Genomic DNA, 23,290 nt, shown 5'->3' with positions numbered 1-23,290 from the left:
GTGATATGCAATGAAACATTTCCCCAACTTGTTTCCACAAACTTCTCTATTAGCCTGCTGTATTGCCTACAATCCCTGTTATTATCAAAAGTCAGGTTAAGGCTTAAAGTTCAGTTAAATGCATGTTACTGTGTTTGGAGGGACAACACCTACATCAGCACGCATTGGTTCCCAGATGCCAGCTATGGGGGGGTACCCACCATTCACCCACCAGACCTGAAAGCTGTAGGATTGGGGACAGTCAGGTTTTGTCATCGGGCCACGCACTGTGTCTCTGCAGGGGCGAAGAGGTCTCAGGCTTGGGAGCCCTGTGTCCAGCAGTGAGGCTCCCAGAGGAAGAGGACTCTTGATCTGGGGGTTGCCTCTTGGTAAACAACTTCCTCTCATTCTTGCTCTTCCTTACTGTCGTATTCCGAAATGCTTGCATGTGTTTCAGTAATCCAAAGTGGCCTCTGAATCAATAGAACATTTCCGGTCTTGGGCATTTTCGTATCCACCTGCCATGCCCGGGTCCAGCGGGGCCCGGAGCGTACTTGAAGGAGCAGGAGTGGGCTGCCTGTGTGATGGGCAATGGTCTCTGCCCATTGCTTCCATTTCAAAAACAGCATCCTTGGTCTCTGGAATACTTCAGCAGAATAAGGGAGTAAGGAAGGCAACTGGAACGATTGTGTGCCTGATCAAATCTCATTATTATTATTATTCCCGGGAAATGGGCTCTCTGGATTAGTGAGCTCACACAGTGTTTACGTGGGGAAAATGAAGTTACACGTGCTTGGTGTGCCGACCTGAGTACCAGCCAGTGCCGCCCGGGCAGCCGCAAAGCCTCAAATAGAACAGATTTCCAGCATCGGCTGCCTCTGCCTTCTGGGGTGACGATCTTCCAACTTTGGCTCGCTCTGTGTCCCCGGGTTGGCCAGCCTGCTCCACTGTATGGCCTCTTGGTGTTAAAAAGCAAATCATCTGCTCTGCATGGCTCCTGGGCTGCGCCCCCTTCAGTCCCCCCAGCTCCCCCTTTGGTGAGCTAAGCAGAAGTTTCTAAAGAAATATGTGTGTTTTGTGCCAGCAGTCAGAACTGTCTAGTATCTGAAGTGCTAGCTGTTGAGCGCAGACAGGGGGTGTGTTTCTCTCTCTATAAATGGTCCAACATCGGCCCGTTCAACGCAGATCAGACCACAGGAATATTTGAGCAACTGAGGCAGACGAGAGCTGTGTTTTCCTGGAACACGGACGTAAAGGACTCCATTTCCTGCTGTTAGGAAAACCAGCCCCTCTATTCACATACTGTTTTCCATTGGGCTTTATTAAGTTGTCAAGTTTTAGACAGTCTGGTGGTAAGAGACTTCGTTGTGTTGCAAATGTGCAAACATAAGGAGAGACAGACTGCTGGCCTGCCCCTGCTGTCTTTCCTGGGACCGTTTGGAGCTTGGCATTTACTAGGGATTTAGGAATTCCTCCTTCCCTCTTTCCCTTTCCTCATACTTATGTGGAGTAAAGTTGGGGAGGAATATTGAGGCAGTAAGGAGAGAAAATTAGAGGTCTGTACAGCATGGGCGATTATTTTTTTAAAAAATTGGGTGGGGGCGCCTGGGTGGCACAGCGGTTAAGCCTCTGCCTTCGGCTCAGGGCGTGATCCCGGCGTTACGGGGTCGAGTCCCACATCAGGCTCCTCCGCTATGAGCCTGCTTCTTCCTCTCCCACTCCCCCTGCTTGTGTTCCCTCTCTCGCTGGCTGTCTCTATCTCTGTGAAATAAATAAATAAAATCTTTAAAAAAAAATTGGGTGAATTGCAACGTTCTCAGTAAGTCAGTTAACAAATCTTTGATTACGATCTCCACTTTAGCTGTCTCTACGGTGCTTCCCATACCTGCGGACTGACTCAGACAGAAACTCAGCCTTGAGAATCCTAGAAAGAGCCTTTCAATAGCGTGACCATGAATTGACACTGGTTAAGACTAAGGAAGGCCCATGATGAGGAAGTTCTGTCCAAGGTGGGCACACTGATCTGGCACTGTGAGGTAGGAATACTGTCAGGAGACCAATTTTTTAAAAAGGTTTTTTAGTTAAAAATAAGACGAAACCACAGAGGGGGATGAACCATAAGAGACTCTTAACTCTAGGAAACAAACAGGGCTGCTGGATGGGAGGTGGGTGGGGGGATCGGGTAACTGGGTGAGGGGCATTAAGGAGGGCACGTGATGTAATGAGCGCTGGGTGTTATACACAACGGATGAATCACTGAACTTTACCTCTGAAACTAATAATACACTATGTTAATTAATTGAATTTAAATTAAAAAAAGAAAATCCTAAAAAAAATTTATATATTTGAGAAAGCGAGTACAAGCAGAGAGAGGGGCAGAGGGAGAGGGAGAAGCAGACTTCCTGCTGAGCAGAGAGCCCGATGTGGGGCTCGATCCCAGGAGCCTGGGATCATGACCTGTGCTGAAGGCAGATGCTTAACGACTGAGCCACCCAGGCACCAGGAGACCAATTTTAAATATACATGTCGGAATGTATACAAGGAAACATGTTACTGTTTCGAGTAGTCCCTTTCTGAGGATATGTTTTTATTCTAATAAAATAATGCCAGTGAAAGTTCTCTGAAGACTGTCAAGCACTTTGTGCAGGGTCGCTTTTGAGATATTGACCTGTCCCCAGCGTCATGCCCCATTGTTTGTTCTTTTTCCCCCTCTTTAGCGGAAAGCAGAGAAAAACAGGCTTCCTCCTGGCTTTGCACTTCAAAAGCCCGTGCCCTCCCTGGCTGGAGGGGCCTGGGACATGGCTGGTGTGTTGGCAAGCCCAGGAGAGGTGGCCGCTGGAAACTGGCTGGGGTTGGGTCAGGGTGCCAAGAGGACAGAGGGGCAGTGGAGCTGGAGGGAGGTTTCCCTCAGAAGCCCAGGAGGGGCACGGTGGGTTTGGTTTGAGCACCTGGGAGCCAGCTGGGAACCCAGTGAGCACACACCTGAGTGAGTGTGATCTCCATGTGAGCTGGGGGTGAAGCTAACCCAGCTTTCTATCGGGGGGCCTATAAAGCCTTTACTGCCACAGCCCCCAGCACTTTAATTAGGGGCTACACGGCAGGATTGTTGCATTGTGAGGACAGGTCCCTTCACCCTGCACTCCCTCCCAACACCAACAGAAGTGGTGGTAAGGCTCTAGACACCCAGGAGGTGAAAGGACAGTCCCCAAACCTGTGCTGGGAAGTATAAGGGTGGGAGCCGGGGAGACACTAGGGAGCTGGTTCACACAGCCTTGTTCCAGCATGTAAGGCCCTGGCTGCGTGCTACGGCGTCTGGCTTATGATCATGACTCTGCTTCTAGGTTACCACGCAACCCTGGGTGCAATACTGCCTTTCTTTGGGTCTCAGTTTGCATATTGTATGCCTTCATTCATTCTCAGACTTTTTTTTTTTTTGATTAAAATATTTTTCATTTCACAAGTATTTACATACTCTTCTCTTATTCAATAAAATTTGTTAAGCACCATTCATAGGCAAAATCCTGCACTGGCCACTGGATATACACAGACATGGCTCTGTCATCTAGAAACTTCCAGCCCAGAGCTCCAAAGGGAGGGGATATAAGTGATTGGTCTGTGAGTTCCCAGCAATCCCTGATATTCTGTAGTTCTATTATTATAGCAAGTTTCACATGATAGCTTGTCTTCCACCCCTGCACCCCCCGTGCAAAAAAAAAAAAAAAAGCCAAACCCTTCTTTCACAGAGTCTGTGGCTCAATGACAGCAAATTCTTGCCCTGAGAGATTGTTTTCAATCCTTGGAAATGGCTAAAGGCCATTTGGAGCCATTTGTGAAGAGGCAGCTAAGACAGAAAAGAACCCGGCCCAGGTGGCTTGGCAGTGGGGCGTTCTGGTCCTGTATTTGCTTCTGCTTGATGTCGCCTTGAGCATGGGTTTTGAATGCCCCATGGTGGTCTGCCCAGAGATGCGGTTTCCCCGGAGCGCAGCTTGCCGATGCCTGAGTGCGAGCCTCCCAGCTGCTTGTGAGCGGCCTCCTTCAAGGACGCCATGGCGGTGGCCTGCTTCGTCCTCAGCCGCTCTGCCTTTGCCAGAGTCGGTGCTCTTTTTTCCTCCTTCCCTGTCCCCCACCACCCTTCAAAGAGCGACAACAAATTCAAATAGTAAAGGATGACTCCTCGAAGAACCTAGTGGTCATAAAAGCTGATTACATGCCTACTCTCATCTCAGTTTATAGGCATTCTTCCAGCCTTCCGGGTGAAGAAGCCTATTGAGTTGGAGAAGCCATTGTCCTTCCGTTAGTACTTCCTAAATATCCAGTCCGATGGTTCTGGGGGTGTTCACTTGCATATCTCACACCTTCTGTAGGCCAGGAGCACTTAATTCGGTCCACTCACTCCCTTAATCTCTAGTAAATAATAGTTACCTGGTACTGGGTGATGCACTAGGCTGGGATGGTGCCTAATACACGATCCCTGTCCTGTGGAACTCATGACACCGGAGAAGGGACAGACACACATACAAGTAACAGTGCTACAGCAGATAAGTGCAGCTAGAGAAGTAGGGGGTACAGCAGAAGCCCAAGAAAAGAGGGACTGAGCTCTTTCTTCATGGTAGACTGTGTCGTTCTTTGCAAATATACACTGTTCTTCTCTGTGGCAAAGATTATACTCCCCTACCATTGTTAATACTTCCCTCTATTAATGTCGGGCTTGGCCATGGGACTTGCTTTGGCCAATTCAATGCTGTGTATCGCTCTGGGTCAGAAGCTTTAAAAGCCAGAATGTGGCCCACCATCTTTCTTTTTGCCCTTTGCCATGATGACTAGCAAGTATTCTGGGTTGTTCTGTCAGTCTGGGTGGGTCCTGAAGTGGAGCTGACGTGGGATGGTCATTGAGATTAAGTGAGAAATAAATTGTATAAAGCTATTGGGGTTTCAGGGTCCTTGGTTAGTGCCACATAACCTAGTAAATTCTGACCGATACACTTTTGTCTTTGTATCCCAGTGTCTGGTGCACAGTAACTGCTCCGTAAAAGTTGTTGAATGACTAAAGGAACTGAAGGGATGAGATGGGCTTGAATGTGAGCCAGGAAGAGCAGTTCGGTGGGGTCTGGAAGGCCTTTTGTAAAGAAGTTCAGCAGAAGCTTGGCCATGAACTTGACAGGAAAGTCTCATAGCGCTTTTGTTTCTCTTTATGTCTTCCCTTTGTTTGCCATGTCACACGCAAGCTTTGGAAAGAGACTGCTGATGAGCCGGAAAAGAAATGATATTGAGAGTATCGGGTAGCTCACAAAATCACTGGGGTGGGGGCAGTGGGGAAAGTGAAGCAGACTTGGGGCTAAGTTTCCAGGAAGAACACCACAGAACTTCTCTGAGAAGTTAGTGTCTCTCAATTCCAATAGTAAGACTAAAAATAAATGGCTGTGACAAAGACATTCAAAATACAATGGTTTTAAGTTATGTAGAGCTTACTTCTCTTTCATGTAACAGTTCCAAGGTGAGCGGTCTAGGTTGGTGGCCATCTGGCAACCCAGAATGCTTGCCAGCTGTTGTTGTATAATGCCTTAGGGCACTCTTGGTGTATGAATGATCAAAACCGAGTGGCTTCCATATCTAGGTTCTAGGCAGTGGGAAGAGAGGGAGAAGCACATTCACCGTCTTGCCTAAATCTGAGAGTGGTATCTAACACTTGTGTTTGTATTTCATTGGTAAGAAATTATGTCCCTTATAGTTAGGTATAGACATGTGCTATAGTCTAGTGAGATAGCCATGTGTCCAAGCAATAGAACTGTTAGTATGTCTGTTAGCTATCATGGCAATAATGCCGTGTAACAAACCACAAATGCTTTTAAACAAGCATTTATTCTCACCCTCACAGATTTGCATGTTGGCTGCTGTTCAGCTGACCTAAGCTAAGCTCAGACTGTGATCCAGGTTCCAGGTTGGCTGGGCATGGTGCTAGGCTGTGGGTTGGGTTTAGGTCTGCTCCACATATGTTTGTTCTGGGGCCCAGCCTGAAAGGTCAGTGTCTCTCTGGGGCACGTTCTTCTCATGCTAGAAGTGCACAGGAGTGAACAGAAATGCCTGGTGGCTGAGTCTGGAGACTCTGCCCAGAAGTGCCACATTGTCACTTTCACCCACATTTCGTTGGTCAAAGCAAGTCACAGAAACAAGCCCAACATGAACAGGGTGGAAGGAATACTCTGTCTACTCTATTGGGTGATACTGCAAACTCCTGTAGCAGAGGGGTGGGTGTGTAATTCTAATACAAGGAGCACATGGATAGCCAAGAACAATAATTCAAACCATATTTTGTGAATTAAGAGAAGAGTGTATTTTGATGGATAGATAGAAATCTGTGCCAAATCTAACATTTTCTTTTTTGGCATTCATAGTATTAGTATAGCCCACTGGAATGAATTGGAAGGAGTTTGGGGCCATTTTTTGGGGACTTGGTAAAAAAAATTCAGTATGTACTTATAATAAGATGCAATACAAAGTATCAGGGAAGATATTAAATACTGAATAACTATAAAATGCCTGCATAAAATATTTTCAATTTTATATGAGAAACTTGAGTTTGCTTCTGTGAACCTAATTATTTTATTTAGATATAATTTATGTATGAAAATGTACCACTTAAAGTGTACAAATTGATGACTTTTGACAATGTGATACATGACTTTAGGTATCAAATTTTATATCTGAGAAAACCTTTCTTTTTTTTTTTTTTTTAAAGATTTTATTTATTTATTTAACAAAGAGAGACAGCCAGCGAGAGAGGGAACACACGCAGGGGGAGTGGGAGAGGAAGCAGACTCCCAGCTGAGGAGCCTGATGTGGGGCTCCATCCCAGAACGCCGGGATCACGCCCTGAGCCAAAGGCAGACGCTTAACCACTGAGCCACCCAGGTGCCCCTCTTTTTTTTTTTTTTAAAGATTTTTTAAATTTATTTGTCAGAGAGAGAGAAGGTGAGCGAGCACAAGCAGGGGGAGTGGGAGGCAGGGGGAGAAGCAGGCTTCCCGCTGATCAAGGAGCCTGATGCGGGGCTCCATCCCAGGACCCTGGGATCATGACCTGAGCCAAAGGCAGATGCTTAACTGACTGAGCCACCCAGGCATCCCGAGAAAACTCCTTTCAAATTCTGTGGAGATTTCTTGTAATAATAGTGATAGATCTCAAATAATAGATCGAACCATACAACATTGTCAGTATGAGGTCATTCTTGACCTGCAAAAATGGCAATTTCATATGGTTCACACTAATACTTTATTACACAAAGTTTGATTGTATTTCAAAATAAAGGTAAAGCTTTTTCTTTCAGCACATATTGATGTCAATATTCTAATCTTAGCAATTCACTAATAACACTGGCTAAGTATCACATGTGAACCATTTTAACTTACATTGCACCAAAGTTGGCATTTTGTTTTGAATCCATAATACTTTACACATACACCTCTACATTTTACACATTTTAAAATTTTAAAAACTTGCAGATTTCAATTTAACCAGGTAAACAGAAATGTTAGTAAGCTTTTTTATTTAAGCTAGGAATAGCCTTCAACAAATCTGCAAATTGAGATTCATTTGTAAAAAATTGTCATTTCAACTCAGTTTTTGAAAAAGTATAGTTGATGTACACCTGAAACTAATAGAACATTGTATAACAGAGTGACCCAACAATTCGATACATTATGCTATGCTCTCCATGCTAAATGCATTATAATATGTCACCATATAATGTTATCACAATATTACCAACTATGTTCTCTATGCTATACTTTTGTCCCTGTAACTTTATAACTGGAAATTTGTACCTCTTTCCCTTCGTGTAATTCCCCTCCCCTCCCAGCAATCAGTAGTCTGTTCTTTGTATTTATGAGTCTGTTTCTTTTGTTATTGTTTTTGTTTTTAATATTCCATATGTAAGTGAAATCATATTGTATTTGTCTTTCTGTCTGACTCATTTCACCTTGTGTGATATCTTTAGGCCCATTCATGTTCCTGGGAATGACAGGATTTCTTTTTTATGGCTGAGAAATATTCCACTGTACATGTATACCACATCATCTTTGTCCGTTCATCGACTGACGAACACTTGGGTTGCTTCCATATCTTGGGTGCTGTAAATAATGCTGCCATAAATGGTGTTGGGAAAACTGGACCACTTTCTTGTAGCATACACAAAAACAAACTCAAAATGGATTAAAGACCTAAATGTAAGACCTGAAACTGTAAATCTTTAAAGAAAACGTAAGCAGTAATATCTTGGACATCAGCCTCAGGAACATTTTTCTGGATACATCTCCTCAGGCAAGGAAAACAAGAGCAAAATAAACTATTGGAACTACTTCAAACCAAAAAGCTTTTGCATAGTGAAGGAAACCAACAAAATGAAAAGGCAACCTACTTAAACGGAGAAGATATTTATAAATGATATAGTCAATAAGGGGTTAATACCCCCAAAATATAGAACTCCTAAATTTTAGCATCAAAACAAATAATCCAATTAAAAAGGTCAGAGGACTTAATAGACATTTTCCCAAAGAAGACCTACAGATGGACAAAAATGCATGAAAAGATGCCAACATCATTGATCATCAGGGAAATGCAAATCAAAACCACATGAGGTATCACCTCATAGCAGTTAGAATGGCTAGTATCATAAAGACAACTTAAGTGTTGGCAAGGATGTGGAGAAAAGGGAACCCTTGGGCACTGCTGGTGGGAATGTAAATCGGTGCAGCCATGGAAAACAGTACGGAGGTTCCTTAAAAAATTAAAAATAGAAATATCGTATAATCTAATACTTTCATTACTGGGTATTTACCCAAAGAGAATGAAAACTCACCCATTCTTGACAACTCTTACTTTACATACCAACGCACTTTGGTATGAAAAACAGTGGTGCTTTGAACTCATGCCTAACAAAATGCCAACTCCTAGGGTCCATCTGGTCTCAGCAATTAGTGAAGCATGAGTTTTCATTCAGTTTCATCATTCAACATGTGATTTAGGGCTATAGACAAACATTTATATATGAGAGCTTTTCTGAAGAAAGCAACATGTGTTACTTGAATCTCAAGATTTCAGATAAAATTCATGCCACATAGGGCCTTTACGTCTTCCTGACATCGCAGCAAAATCATGAGCACACAAACTCCTGCAATGTTTCCATCATGCATTATTAAAAAATATTTATTACCTCAAATATTTCATCTGTAGTAGTTTGATTTGGCACTTTGGTTGTGGAAAAAATACTGTTCCTCCAAGCATTTCTGTTTATGCCTTCTGATTAGTTCTACTAACAAGCACACTTATTCACACCTGTAGTTACAATCGATAACTTATGCATTGGTGTGGTTTCTCCATTATATATAATGTCATCTGTATGTGTGCTAATAATATCACCTGGTGGGGGGCTCTTTTCTGTTTCTTTTACTTTTGGCAGTCCCAATTTATTAGTGGACAATTTCCATGCAGGCCGATAAAAAGAGCAAGTCTGCATTTGTGTGAGGCATTTTAGCTTTAGGTATTAATTTTATGGCCAGTGTCCTGGTACTGTTACCAATATCCTAAAAGAACTTTGTTTTTCATTTTGAGTTTTTGATGCTTGGAAATGACTGTATCTTTTTCTGATTAATATAGGAACTGCGCTGAAGTGGTGGTGTAGTTTGCATGGGGCCATTGCTCTATTTGTTAACTGCAAATAAGACCTCTAAGCTGAGGATGAGAAGATTGGTTGGGCAAATCCAAATTTGAGACATTCCTTAGAAATTACTAATTAGTGGCTCATAACCTTTTCTTTTTTAACTGCTCTTTCTTAATATAGCTAATAGCTTAAAATTTAAGTAAAAATTTTCCATAAATGTATAAAAAATAAGTATTTAAATATAAAACACTCAATAGAACTGGAGGCCTTTATGGCTTTAGAAAATCTTTTGGTCAATATATTTCTAGGTCATCGTTTTTAGAATGTTTTAAAACAAATTGGGGGGGGAAGATTCTGGGAAGTTGGTGGAATAGGAAGCACCAGGAATCTGTCTCCCCGCCTAGACAATAATTTCATTGGCAGAATCTATCTGCTGTAACTGTTTTATTTATTTTTAATTTTTTTTATTAAAGATTTTGTTTATTTGAGAGAGAGAGTGAGCATACAAGCTGGGGGGGGGTGCGGGCAGAAGGACAAGCAGACTCCCCACTGAGCAGGGAGCCTGACACCGGGCTCGATCCCAGGACCCTGAGATCATGACCTGAGCTGCAGGCAGACGCTTCACCGACTGAGCTACCCAGGTGCCCTATGATGTAACTATTTTAGAATTCAGAAGTCTATTGAAGGCTTGCAACTTTCAAGGGACCCTTGGAGAGTAAATTGTAGATTGTGGTTAATTTTGATCAATTTCAGCTCTTAGTGTAGTAACAACTACCATCCCCACCCCCATCCCCATGGCAGAAGCCCTAGACCTGTGGCTGGAGCTACCCACACACAGCTTTCAGGAGCCAGGATAGTGGTAAGGACCCTGTCCTCCAAATATCAGGGATCTGTGCTCTAATTGTTGATTGATGCTTCTGATCACAGAAGTACAGAAAAAAGAGGGTGGTCACTGTTGTACCTCCCTTAATTCTTGTAATCTCCTCCCTCTCAGGCTGAAGGGACTTCCAGGAGACTTAGAGGAGCAGCACCCCTTTCCCCCCTCCTCATTAAAGACTAGGACATTAACCAACAATTGCCCGTATAAGGAAAATCAGAAAGTGACCACACATGCTCAGGGAAAGGCACAAGCTCAGAAAAGTCCTGAGAGGACCTTAAATTTATGCCTCAGTCCGGTCCTTTAGAGATAGCCTAAAATTATCAAAAGCAAAAAGCAAAAACCCAAACAGAAACAATAAACAAAAACTATCAAAAATTCAGCATTCCTAGGAAAAGGGCAGAGTCTATTTCTAGAATTACCACATTATTAGAATCAAATTTCAGTGTTTAACAACAACAACAACAAAAACCCACAAGGCATAAAAAAACTGGAAAGTATGGTCCATTAGAAGGAAGAAATCAACAGAAATTATCCCTGAAAAAGACCTGATCGCAGATCTACTAGGCAAGGACTTTATTTTTTATTTTTATTTTTTAAAGATTTTATTTATTTGACACAGAGAGAGACAGCCAGCAAGAGAGGGAGCACAAGCAGGGGGAGTGGGAGAGGAAGAAGCAGGCTCCCAGCAGAGGAGCCTGATGTGGGCTCGATCCCAGACCGTCGGGATCATTCCCTGAGCCAAAGGCAGACACTTTACGACTAAGCCACCCAGGCGCCCCTAGGCAAGGACTTTAATAACACAATGGTCTTAAATAGGAAACAAAGAAAGAGAAAGAAAAAGAAAGAAAGAAAAGAAAAAGAAAGAAAAAAATCCTGAAGGTGAAAAGTACAACTAAAAAAGAAAAAAAAATCTACTAGAGAGATTCAAAGGCAGATTTGAGCAGGCAGAAGACAGAATCAGTGAATTTGAAGATAGGACAATGGTAATTACTGAATCTGATTGAACAAAAAGGGACCAGAGCCTAAGGGACCTGTAGAATACTATCAAGTGTCAATATATGCATTGTGGGAATCCTAGGAGAAGAGAGAGAAAGGGGAACAGAAAATATTTGAAGAAACAATGGCTTAAAAAAAAAATCACCAAATTTGACGAAAGACATGAATATAAACATCCTAGAAGCTCAAGTGAGATGAACTCAAAGAGGGGTACGTGGGTGGCTGAGTTGGTTAAGTGTCCAACTCTTGATTTTGGCTCAGGTCAGACTTGTGGTATTGAGCCCTGCATTGGGCTTTATGCTTCATGAAGTGATCCTGTGGTTTTTTCCTTTCGTTATGTTAACATGGTGTATTACATTGGTCAAGTTTCATATGTTGAGCCATCCTTGCATTCCAGAAATAAATTCCACTTGATCATGGTGCATAATAGTTTAATATGCTGCTGAGTTGTTTTCTAATATTTTGTTGAGGATTTTTGCATCAGTGTTTGTAAGAGATATTGGTTTGTAGTTTTGTTTTCATGTGATGTCTTTGTATGGTTTTAGTAGCAGGATAGTGTTGGCCTCATAGAATGAAGTGTTCCCTCCTCTCCAATTTTTTTGGAATGGTTTGAGAAGGATTGGTATTAGTTCTTCAAGTGTTTGGTAGAATTCACCAGTGAAGCCATCAAACTGACAGCTCTTTGTCAAAGGATTTTGGATAACTGATTCAATCTCCTTACCAGTTAAATGTCTATTCAGATTTTCTATTTCTTTGTGATTTAGCCTTGGTAAGAATTTGTCAATTTCACCTAGGCTATCCAGTTTTTTGGCACATAATTGGTCATAGTACTATCTTATAATCCTTCTTACTGTAGAATTGGTAGTGATGTCCTCATTTTTGCTTCTGAATTTAGTAATTTGAGTCTCCTTTTTTTCTTAGTCCATCTAAAGGTTCAACAATTTTGTTGATCTTTGCAAAGAATCAGCTTTGTTTCATTGATTTTCTCCAGTGTTTTTCTATTTTCTATTTCATTTCACTCTCCTGTAATCTTCACTATTTTCCTCCTACTACTAGTTTTGTGTTTAGCTTCTTTTTCTAGTTCCTTAATCTGCAAAATTAGTTTGCTCATTTTATATCTTTCTTGTTTTTAATGTAAGCATTTATAGCTGTGAATTTTCCCCCTTAGCACTGCTTTCACTGTGCCCCATAAGTATCAGTATGTTTTCATTTTCATTCATCTCTAAGTATTTTCTAATTTTCCTAGTGATTTCTCATTTGATCCACTAGTTGTTATATGTAAAAAACCTTAAAGATTCCACACACACAAAATAAATGCATTCCACAAAGTGTCAGGATACAAAGTCAACATGCCAAAATTTGCTGCATCTCTATATACAAACAATGAACCATCTGAAATGGAAATTACCAAGACAATTCCATTTACAAAAGCATCAAAAAGTATAATGTAGTTAGAAATTAACTTATGCAAAGGGACAAAAGATGTGTATAATGAGAACTACAATACATGCTGGAATAACAAAAATATAAATCAATGAAAACACATCCCAAGTTCATGGATTGGAAGATTTAATATTGTTAAGATGTCAGTGCTGCCCAAAGCAATTTATAGATCAATTTAATTGCTATCAGAATTCCAATGATGGATTTTGCAGAAATAGAAAAACCCATTCTAAAATTCAAATAGAATCTCAAGGGACACTGAATAGCCAAAGCAATATTAAAAAAGAACGATACTGGAGGACCCACACTTCCTAATTTCAAAACTTACTACAAAGCTACAATAATCAAAACAGTGTGGTACTGGCATAAAGACAGATGTAAACACTAATAGAAGAGAGAGCCCCGAAATACACGTGTGGTCAAATGATTTTTGACAAAGATGCCATTCAGTGGAGAAAGGACATCCCAGAAATGGACCCACAACTTTATGTTCAGTTAATCTTTGACAAAGCAGGAAAAAATATCCAATTGGAAAAAGATAGTCTCTTCAACAAATGGTATTGGGAAAACTGGACAGCAACATATAGAAGAATGAAACTTAGCCACTTTCTTATACCATACACAAAAATAAATTCAAAACGGATGAAAGATCTAAATGTGAGACAGGAAACCATCCTAATCCTAGAAGACAACACAGACAGCAACTTCTTTGGCCTCAGCTAGAGCCACTTCTTTTTACACATCTCTGGAGACAAGGGAAACAAAAACAAAAATGAGCTATTGGGACTTCATCAAGATGAAAAACTTCTGCACAACGAAGGAAACAATCAATAAAACCAAAAGGCAGCCAACAGAATGGGGGGTTTAGTATCCAAAAATCTCTAAAGAGCTCATCAAACTAAGCCTCAAAAAACAAATAATCCAGTTAAGAAATGGGCAGAAGACATGAATAGTCATTTTTCCAAAGAAGACATGCAGATGGCCAATAGACACATGAAAAGATGCTCACCATCACTCATCATCAGGGAAATACAAACCAAAACCACAGTGAGATACCATCTCACACCAGTTAGAATGGCTAAAATTAACAACACAGGAAACAACAGATGTTGGTGAGGATGTAGAGAAAGGGGAACCCTCCTACACTGTTGGTGGGAATGCAAGCTGGTGCAGCCACTCTGGAAAACAGTATGGAGTTTCCTCAAGAAGTTAAAAATAGAGCTACCCAGCAACTGCACTACTAGGTATTTATCTAGAGGATTAAAAAAATACAGATTCAAAGAGGTACACATACCCCAAAGTTTATAGCAGGATTATCAACAATAGCCAAAATATGGAAAGAGCCCAAGTGTCTGTCAACTGATGAGTGGGTAAATAAGAGGGAATATTACTCAGCCATCAAAAACAATGAAATCTTGCCATTTGCAATGATGTGGATGGAGCTAGAGTATATTATGCGAAGAAAAATAAATCAGTCAGAGAAAGACAAATACCATATGGTTCCACTCATATGTGGAATTTAAGAAAACAAAACGGATGAACATAGGGAAGGGAAGGAAAAATAAGATGAAAATAGGGAGGCAAACCGTAAGAGGTGCTGAACTCTAGGAAACAAACTGAGGGTTGCTACAGGGGAGGGGGGGTGGAGGGAAGAGATAACTGGGTGATGGGCATTAAGGAGGGCACTTGATGTAATGAGCGCTGGGTGTTATATGCAACTGATGAATCACTAAATTCAATTTCTGAAACTAAGTAAATAAAACAAACAAAAAACCACACAACAAACAAACAAACCCTATCCAACTGTCCTCCAAAGTGGCTGTACCATTTTACATTCCTGTCAGTGATGTTTGAGACCTTCTGTTGGTCCACATCCTTGCCAGCATTTGGTGTTATCAGTGTTTTGAATTTTAGCTATTTTTTTAAAATGAGAGACAGTGTCTTTTATTTTTATTGATAAAACAAACTGTGAGTATTTTTATTAATATAGAAATAGCCCAACAACTTGCCATCTGGCACATCGGAAGTATTATTATTCAGGTTTTCCTAGGAACTGTCAAAAAATGTATGTCTCCGTGATATCTTCCAGTTTTTGATCTCGATTACTCTGCTGTAAGTTGGTCTCCCAAATGCTGTGTGTCTGGTATCATTTCAACATCCACATGCAGGGAGACAGTGAACTGATTAGGGGCTGGCTTAGCCTTTCTAAAATTCTTCTGAATTTTAGCTATTTAGTAAGTGTGCAGTAGTGTCTCAATAATGTTAATTTTGCAATCCCCTAATGACGTGTTGTTGAGAATCTTTTCATATGCTTATTTGCCACCCATATATCTTTGGTGAAGTGTCTGTTTAGATCTTTGCCTCTGTTAAAACTGGATTATTTGTTTTCGTTGTTTTGAGTTTAAAGAGTTGTACGTATATTTTGGGTACAAGCCCTTTGTCTAATTTGTGTTTTGCAAATATTTTCTTCCAGTCTGTGGCTTGTCTTCTCATTCTTTTAACAGTGTTGTTTGCAAAGTAGAAGTTTTTAATTTTAATGTAGTCCAACTTCTTGTGCTTTTGATGTTGTATACAAAAAGTCATCACCAAAAAAAAAAAAAAAAAAAAAGGAAAACAAAAAGTCATCACCAAAGTCAAGGTTACCTGGATTTTCTCCTATATTATCTTCAAGCAGTTTTATAGTTTTACCTTTTACACTTAGGTCTATGGCCCATTTTGAGTTAATTTTTATAAACAGCTTAAGATCTGTGCTTATTTATTTTTGAGGATTTTATTTATTTGAGAGAGAGAGAGTGGGAGAGAACGAGCATGAATGGGGATGGGGCAGAGGGAGAAGCAGACTCCCCATGAGCAGGGAGCCTGACACAGGGCTGGATCCTAGGACCCTGAGATCCCTGAGCTGAAGGCAGATGCTTAACTGACTGAGCCACCCAGACTCCCCAAGGTCTGTGTTTAGATTAATTTTTTTTGCAAGTGGATGCCCAGCTGTTCCAGCACATAAAAAGATAATAGTAAAAAACCCTATCCTTTCTCCACTGGGTTGGCTTTGTTTCTTAAAGATCAGTTTACTGTGTGTGTGTGTGTGTGTGTGTGTGTGTGTGTTTATTTCTGGGATCTCTATTCTGTTCCGTTGATTTATTTGTCCTTAAAATTTCCCCCCCCCCAATACTGCACTGTCTTGATCACTGTAGCTTTATGTTGTCTTGAAGTCGGATAGTGTCAGTCCTCCGACTTTGTTTATCTTCACTACTGTGTCGGCTATTTTGAGTCTTTTGCCTTGCCGTTTAAACTTTAGAAAAAGTTTGTCAATATCCACAAAATGAATTGCTGGGATTTTGATTTGAATTGCACGGAGTCCATAGATCAAGTTGAGAAGAATTGACTTCTTAACAGTGTGGAGTCTTCCCATCCGCAAACATGGAATCTCTCTCCATTGATCTAGTTCTCTGATGTCTCTCATCAGTTTTGGTTTTCCCATATAGACCTCGTACATATTTTCCTAGAGTTATACCTAGGTGTTTCTTTTTTCAATGATCAATTTTTGATGGCTGTAAAAATGCTTACAAATGTTTTTTTTCTATCAATACACAGTATTTACAACCAGGGATCTTTTGTGGCAGACCACCTGTTTTCTGTTTGTGGCTCACCAAAATGCTGTGACCCATGGGTTGTGACGTTTTTTGACAAGGAGCAGCAATTAACACCACTGAGCATAAGACTCCACAATCTCTCCTGCTGCCACTTCTTTGTTAAGAATGAGCCCTTGCCAGTTCTTCACTGCTATGGCCGATGGCCTTATTCTTCAGATAGACCCACCTTTCTTTACTCAGGTGTTTCTGGTTGTCTAGGAGACCAGGCTCAGATTGGGGAATTTTGTCTCTGTGTGTGGGGGATAATCAGACTTCTGTTCACTAAACCTAGACATTTTGTTTGTCCTACAGACCAGATAGGATCTTAGTTCGATGCTCAGCTATTAGCCAAATCCCCGTGGGTCACATCACTCTGAAGTCTACTTGGGTTCCACTGCTCATGACTGTCCTCCTGTCCTTCTTGGCACTGAAGGTTAAGTACCATTATTTATCTTCTGCTACTCCAGGCTCCCATCATCCCCATTAAAATCCGGGGGCTCCTTTCAGCTGCGGTGTCTTTCACAGCATTGGGTCACAGGGAATAGCCACTGTGGTAGTTTTCAAAGATGGTGCTGCTTCCTTCACCAGTGATTCTTTGAAAGCCTTGGTGGAGGCCCCCTCTAGGGACAAGGTGACAGGAGAGGTGAGCTGGCTACATATGAAAATCCACTTCAATAGTTCCTTCTCTTTGGGGCTTTGGATTCTTTCCGGTACAACAGTCGGGATATTTCCTCCTCATTTTCATTTAGCTGGGTCCAAGTCAGTCAGTCAATTAATTTAGATAGTACTCTGAAACCAGAGTCACCGGGAAGTACACTCACATTGACGAATTTAGGTTTATTCACACACAGCCTTTTCAATTTAAATTAGTAACACCTTGCAATTCTTTCTATTCCTGGGGGCAACTTTGTAATTGGCCTCCCACGGGTATGCCTGGATCTGATTCAGTATTAACAATGAGAGTATTCAGAGGTGGGGGGCCAGGGATGGGGATGAGATTGGCTCTCCTTTCCAAGGTAACTGGCTCAGGAGAGGTCAGAACAGGGTCTTCATGCAGGGCAGGAACAGCCTCATTATATAAGGGGAGAAGCTTTGCTTCTGCTCCCGCCTGGGTTTTGGGAGTTTGAGTTACTGGGAATTATCCAGATCCTCTTTCATGATCCCATTTCTATTCCCAGATTCCCACTTTTCTCAATGATAATTACCTCTCACACATGAAATCTGTGAGGGTGATTAATTCAACTAACTTTGAGTTCGGTTTTCAATTGCAGTTCAATTAATAAAAAAACTTGTTTAGCTCTGCTGCAGAAAGAACATAGATTTCTAAAAGTCTTGAGCAGAGAGTTTAGGACTCTAAGTGTGCCATTGCTTTAAGTGGTCCAGGATTTTTTGTTTTGTTTTGTTTTGTTTTTAAGTAATCTCTACACCCAACCTGGGGCTCGAACTTACAACCCCCAGGTCTAGAGTTGCATCAAGACCCAGTCACATGCCCCTAAATGGTCTAGTTTTAAACTCATCTCTTGAGCTCATTCTTTGAATTCCTCTTGCTCTTTACATTATTATTTTTTCTTCACATTATTTTTTGAACATGGCGGCTTGGTTTCCCAAAGCCTTGTCTTCAATGGCTACTTCAATGCAAGCGAACATCTATGGTAACTTACCTGGTTGTTTTCCACATCTGCCAAAGGCTTCCAGAACCTATCTAGCTGAACTCAGACTTCATCTCAAACCTGGTCAGATAACCAATCCTAGATTCTTCTCGATTCTTTTCCATTTCCTCAAAATGCTGTGGCTTGCAATCCCACTTTGGGTGATCTTTCTTCTGTCCTCTTTCCTACTGTCCTTGCTGGTCTCATTTTGCTTCCTTGAAATTCGAGATAACAGTTTTGGGGTATTGAGCATGACTCTTTTGAAGCCAAAAGGTCATTATAATAAGGATGGATGAGTAGGTAGCCTCAAAGGAAAAGCTTGGACTGTATTGGGTGGTGAGTTTTCTTTGATCTCCAGGCTATCTTAGATCTGTTCTTTGGTTTAGGAGAGATGATGCAACCCTCGTAGCAGTTGGGGCCCATCACAGCCACTTCATACATGCATATGGGGCTTTACAGACTATAACCTGCCCTCCACTGGCCTTGCCTCATCCTAGCGTCTCAGCCACCTGTGAGATGGGCGGATGTGCTCACCTTTGAATTTTAGAAAAGGAATGAAAAGACTTTCCCCAGGTCCCCAGGGTTGGCTAGGAGCTGGCCCACAAATCAAATCCTCATCTTCCCAGACCCTTCGTGCTGACCTCCCTGGTAGGCCCTGCCCTAGTATTCACCAGCCCAGGGCAAGCGTACACATGGAGGCCACATACTATTATAATTTTTAAAAGCAATAATCGAGCTATTGACTGTTAAATATCTTCTTATCTTGACAAATTGTCCTAATTTGGAGTTTCCGGAAGCAGATACTGAGGCCAAGTTTGGCTGTAGAGTATTTATTAGTGAGCAACATGGGGAGGAAGCAAGAGCAGACAGAGGGAGAAGTCCAAGTACAATGCAGGGGCCACCAGGCCACAGGCAAGCCCAGAGGGTGTCCTGGAGCATGCCCAGCCCGTCCGAGTGCACCCGGGGTAGGTGAGATGGCTGGGCTTCCCTCCCGCACCCTCAGGACAGGGTACTTTTGGATGAGGGGGATCTGTGCAGCTGTGGCAGGAGGTGACAGCTGGGCAAAGTCCTTCCTCTAACAAATATTTCTTACTGCTGCCTTGAACAAGCAGAACAGCTCAGAAAGGGCTGCAGGATGAGAGGCCCTTCTCTTCCTGCTCTTGGACATGCCTGCCTCCACACGCATCCTCCGCACATCCGCCTCCACAGACCTCCCCTGGCCACCCCGTGGGCCTGTGGGTACACCACAGGGGGGTTTGATCCACCCTGGGGAAGACACAGGGGCAGCTGATCCCCTTGATCCCACCAACCTGGCGGTGGCAGGGAATTCCGGGGTCCCCAAGACCCAGAGATTGGTATAAAACAGGACGGAACACATCTCTATTCCTGGGCAAGGGGGTGGGGGCGGGAGCTGGAGGAAGGTCCCTAAAGGGGGAGGTGTAGGATAGGGACCCTCTTGCTAAGGTCTAAGGTATTGCTACCACAAATCGTACTGAGATGTTGGGAGTTATAAATGAGAAATTGCTTAAGAAAGGCTCTGATAAAAAAAAAAATTTTTTTTAAAGTAAACTCTTCCTCCAAGGTGGGGCTCAAACTCACGACTCCAAGATCAAGTGTAGTATGCTTTACTAACTGAGGCAGCCAGGCACCCCTGACTTTTTTTTTTTTTTAGGAGATGGATTCCTAGTTAATATTAAATAAAATAAAGCCTTTAAAAATACCCATGAGTACTAGAGATTGTTACTATTATCCATATTCCTGGGGCAGCCGTACCAGGCCCTCATATCACTTTCGGGGGGGAGGGGGGTTCGTCCTCGGTCCAATACTCTCCCGCGGTGGAATCCTCCCTGCGGGTGCAGGTCGGGCTCGCCCTTCACCCCCCACCCGCAGCCAGGTCCCTGGGGCCGAGTAGAGCAGGGTGCTGTCGGGCGCGTGGGGGAGCCGGGGCAGGGACGAGCGTGACCAAGAGCCGGAGCGATCACGGCCAGAAAGGGAGGAGGCGGCCGGGCCCAGCCTGACGCAGCGGCGGCGGCGACGGCGAAGCAGGCCACTGTCAGGGCACCCCGGCCACCGGCGCCAGCTGTCCCTCCGCCTCCTCCTCTCGCGGCTCCCCGCGCGTGGGAGTGAGTGCGTGGCGCGCCCGCCCAGGGTCACGGGCCCGGGGCACCCTCTGCACGCTAGCCCAGGCGGAGGGAGGCGCAGGAGCGCGCGCGACGGGCGGAGGCGGGGAAAGGAGCCGGCGAGGCGGAGGCGAGGGAGGGGAGGGAGGGACCCGCCTGCCGCGCCCCGGCCGCCAGGCATGTGTGGCCGCAGGCGCCCGTCGCCGCTGCTGTCCCGGGGCTGAGCCGCACCCGGTGTCCGGGACGGTGAGTGCGCGAGTGTGTCGGTCCGCGCGGGCGAGCGCCACGCCGGCCCCGAGCCTCCTGCTCGCTTCCCCGGGCCGCGGTGCATGTTCGCCTTTTGCCACTGTGTGCCGAGAGGCAGGAGGACCATGAAAATGATCCACTTTCGGAGCTCCAGTATCAAATCGCTCAGCCAGGAGATGAAATGCACCATCCGGCTGCTGGACGACTCGGAGATCTCCTGCCACATCCAGGTACGGGCTGCCCTGGGTGAGGGCGCGGGGGCCTCTGCGGGTGGGCGTGAGCGGGCAGGGGCGAGAGAACCCATGCGGGGGCCTGCTGGAAAGCCCGATTTCTCTTTCCCCGCCCTGTGAGGCTGAGAGCCCTACCCAGGGATGGGGCGCGTTATCAGCGCCGGGGCCCCTTCCCAGGCTTGCAAGCTGCGCGCACGTCTCGCTGCGCCTAGGCTGGGGCTGCCGGGCAGCTGTCTCCTGGGAGAGGCTAACCCCTCGATTCCCTCCCCCGCCAGGAAATGGGAGCTCAGAGAGCCTAGAGGGACACCTGCATGTCGCCCATTCTTCCTTTCTCCCTTCCTCCACGTGGAGAAGGCATGCACCATCTCGGGTTCACTCATTCCTTTCTTGGCGCCCGGGCTCCGAAGGTGCCCACAGCCCCAGGGACCCGCTCTCATCCCTGCCGCCCTCCTTCCGTTGGCCTTTACTCCGCGTGGGGCGGCGGGGAAGTTTCCCGGGAGTGAGAGAGGCTGGACAGACCTGGGCTCCAGCCTTGAGGGATGGGCGCGCGCTGCGCGGAACTGGAGCTACCCCAAAAAGAATCATGAAGTCGGTATTTTAGAGAAAGGAAAAGGGCTGTGAGGCCAGCAGGGAGGGAACCTTGCAGGACCTGGGTCCCGGGAAGAAGGGCCCCTTGGAATATTGGTGGACATTGCTCTTGCTCAAGTTGGAGAAAGCAATAGTTCTTTGGGCGAAGGTAGCTTTCCTGGCAGCCGCATCCTCGGGTAGTAAGTGCTTTTAAGCTTGCAGGAGATGTAGCGTGAGCTGCAAGGGTGTGTGTGTTTGTGTGTGTGTGCACACGCGCGCGCACTTTCGGTGCGCGTATATGTAGGCAGGTGTGTGCCCTCTCCTTTGACCCACTAGGCGCGCACAATCTGGAAAGGTTGTGTCAGAGCTCCGCACAATTAGCTTCTGACTTTTAAATGTATTTGCTTATTTATCTCCGGGATTTCCTCTTCTGCCTACCCCAGTCTTGAGGCTCCAGGACTGTTTTTTAAATACAGAGCACACTCTCCAGTTCCCTTGAGAGATGAATGGGGGCAGCGTCTCTCAGTGGCAGGTATAGGTCTCTGGGCTGTGTTAACCCAAAATGAATGAATGAAGGAAAGGTCTTTCCCGTTTGTTTGTTTGCCTGTGGAAGTTTGTGACACAGAGACAGTGGCAACTAATTCGTAAGCAGTCGGTTGGACAAGTCTCAAGGCAGGAATGTGGTGCCCCATGATCTCCCAGGAGAGTAGGCTCCCAGTGAATTTTCTGGAGGATCTTGGATTTCATTCTGAGCGAAGCAGGGCTGCTAAACTTAATAATAAAAGGATTAGCAGGTTAGGCAGTTTTTCCTCCTGCCACGGGGTTGCACAGAAATGCTTGGCGTGTACAGTGTTGTGATCCAGACATAATTGTTGGTGCACTTTGCCTTAGGTCCTAAAGTGGATGTACAGATCCTTTAACCCCTATCGAATATGTAAATACTGGAGGGACCAGCAGCAGAGTCAGGGACGTTGAGTTCTCCTCTCCTTTCTCAGTCCTCCGTGCGCCTAGTCCTGTCCCACTTGGAGTTGACACTACTGGAGTTGACACCACTGAGTTTTATGCCTTTCGGGACTTAGGCTTCCTTAGAATAGATAAGTAGTCCCCGAAGGGCTCGTGTTTGTTTTCCGGTGTCCTGGGAAACAATACATTGTAGCCAGTCTAATAATAGTTTGGCAAGTTAGAGTTCGTACAGCCCACCTAATGCCAAAGAGGTTAAAATGCTATATTCCACGATGGTGATTGTGCAATTGTTTGAAACTCAAATGTGTCATTTTTGGCACATCTTTTTCTGCTCTTTCTGCCCCCAAATGGTGATGAGTATTTAACCAATAAGGGTGAATGAGAAGATCCTATATTGATAATTTTGGACCTTACCTTCCTAGACTTTTTCAAACCCAGGAAGTGAAATTACACTTCTGGGTACAGGGTCCCGAAAAACCTTCCATTTGTTTAAACTTCGAACAAAATGGTATTTTGAAAAAGGAACGTTTCGGAGTCACCCGCGCATGCCCTGGGGGAATCCACCTGTTCTTCTTTCCTTGCTTGCCTTTCCCTCTGTTCCAGGGAATCACAAAGCTAAGAAGTGTAGAGACTGTCGTACAGTATCACACACACCCTTCCTCCATAACCTGCACAGCACGGGACTTAAGGAATTCCCCCCGCCCAAAACAACAGCTTTTAATTATTCTGTTACAAGTTATATAACTGACAGAGAAAACTTTCTTTTTTTCTTTTTTAAGATTTTATTTATTTATTCGACAGAGATAGAGGCAGCCAGCTAGAGAGGGAACACAGCAGGGGGAGTGGGAGAGGAAGAAGCAGGCTCATAGCGGAGGAGCCTGATGTGGGGCTCGATCCCACAACGCCGGGATCACGCCCCGAGCCGAAGGCAGACG

General features: G+C 44.1%; 1 protein-coding gene across 3 annotated transcripts in view; it reads left to right on the top strand.

Annotated features, from left to right (window-relative positions):
- Positions 1-20,048: 20,048 nt before the first annotated feature.
- The window catches only part of FRMD3 (FERM domain containing 3), a 309,467-nt gene continuing 306,225 nt past the window's right edge, over positions 20,049-23,290 (top strand). For 2 of the 3 annotated variants that reach the window (XM_034647100.1, XM_034647098.1), the window contains exon 1: positions 20,049-20,825. In XM_034647100.1, the coding sequence (XP_034502991.1) occupies positions 20,679-20,825 (147 nt within the window). In that variant the 5' untranslated portion in view covers positions 20,049-20,678. The remainder of the gene's footprint in view (positions 20,826-23,290) is intronic. The other variant, XM_034647099.1, reaches the window with a different exon arrangement.

This window comes from Ailuropoda melanoleuca, chromosome 17 (assembly GCF_002007445.2).
Source record: "Ailuropoda melanoleuca isolate Jingjing chromosome 17, ASM200744v2, whole genome shotgun sequence".
In the NCBI taxonomy this organism is placed as follows: domain Eukaryota; kingdom Metazoa; phylum Chordata; class Mammalia; order Carnivora; family Ursidae; genus Ailuropoda; species Ailuropoda melanoleuca.
This window is presented reverse-complemented; position numbering and strand designations above follow the sequence as displayed.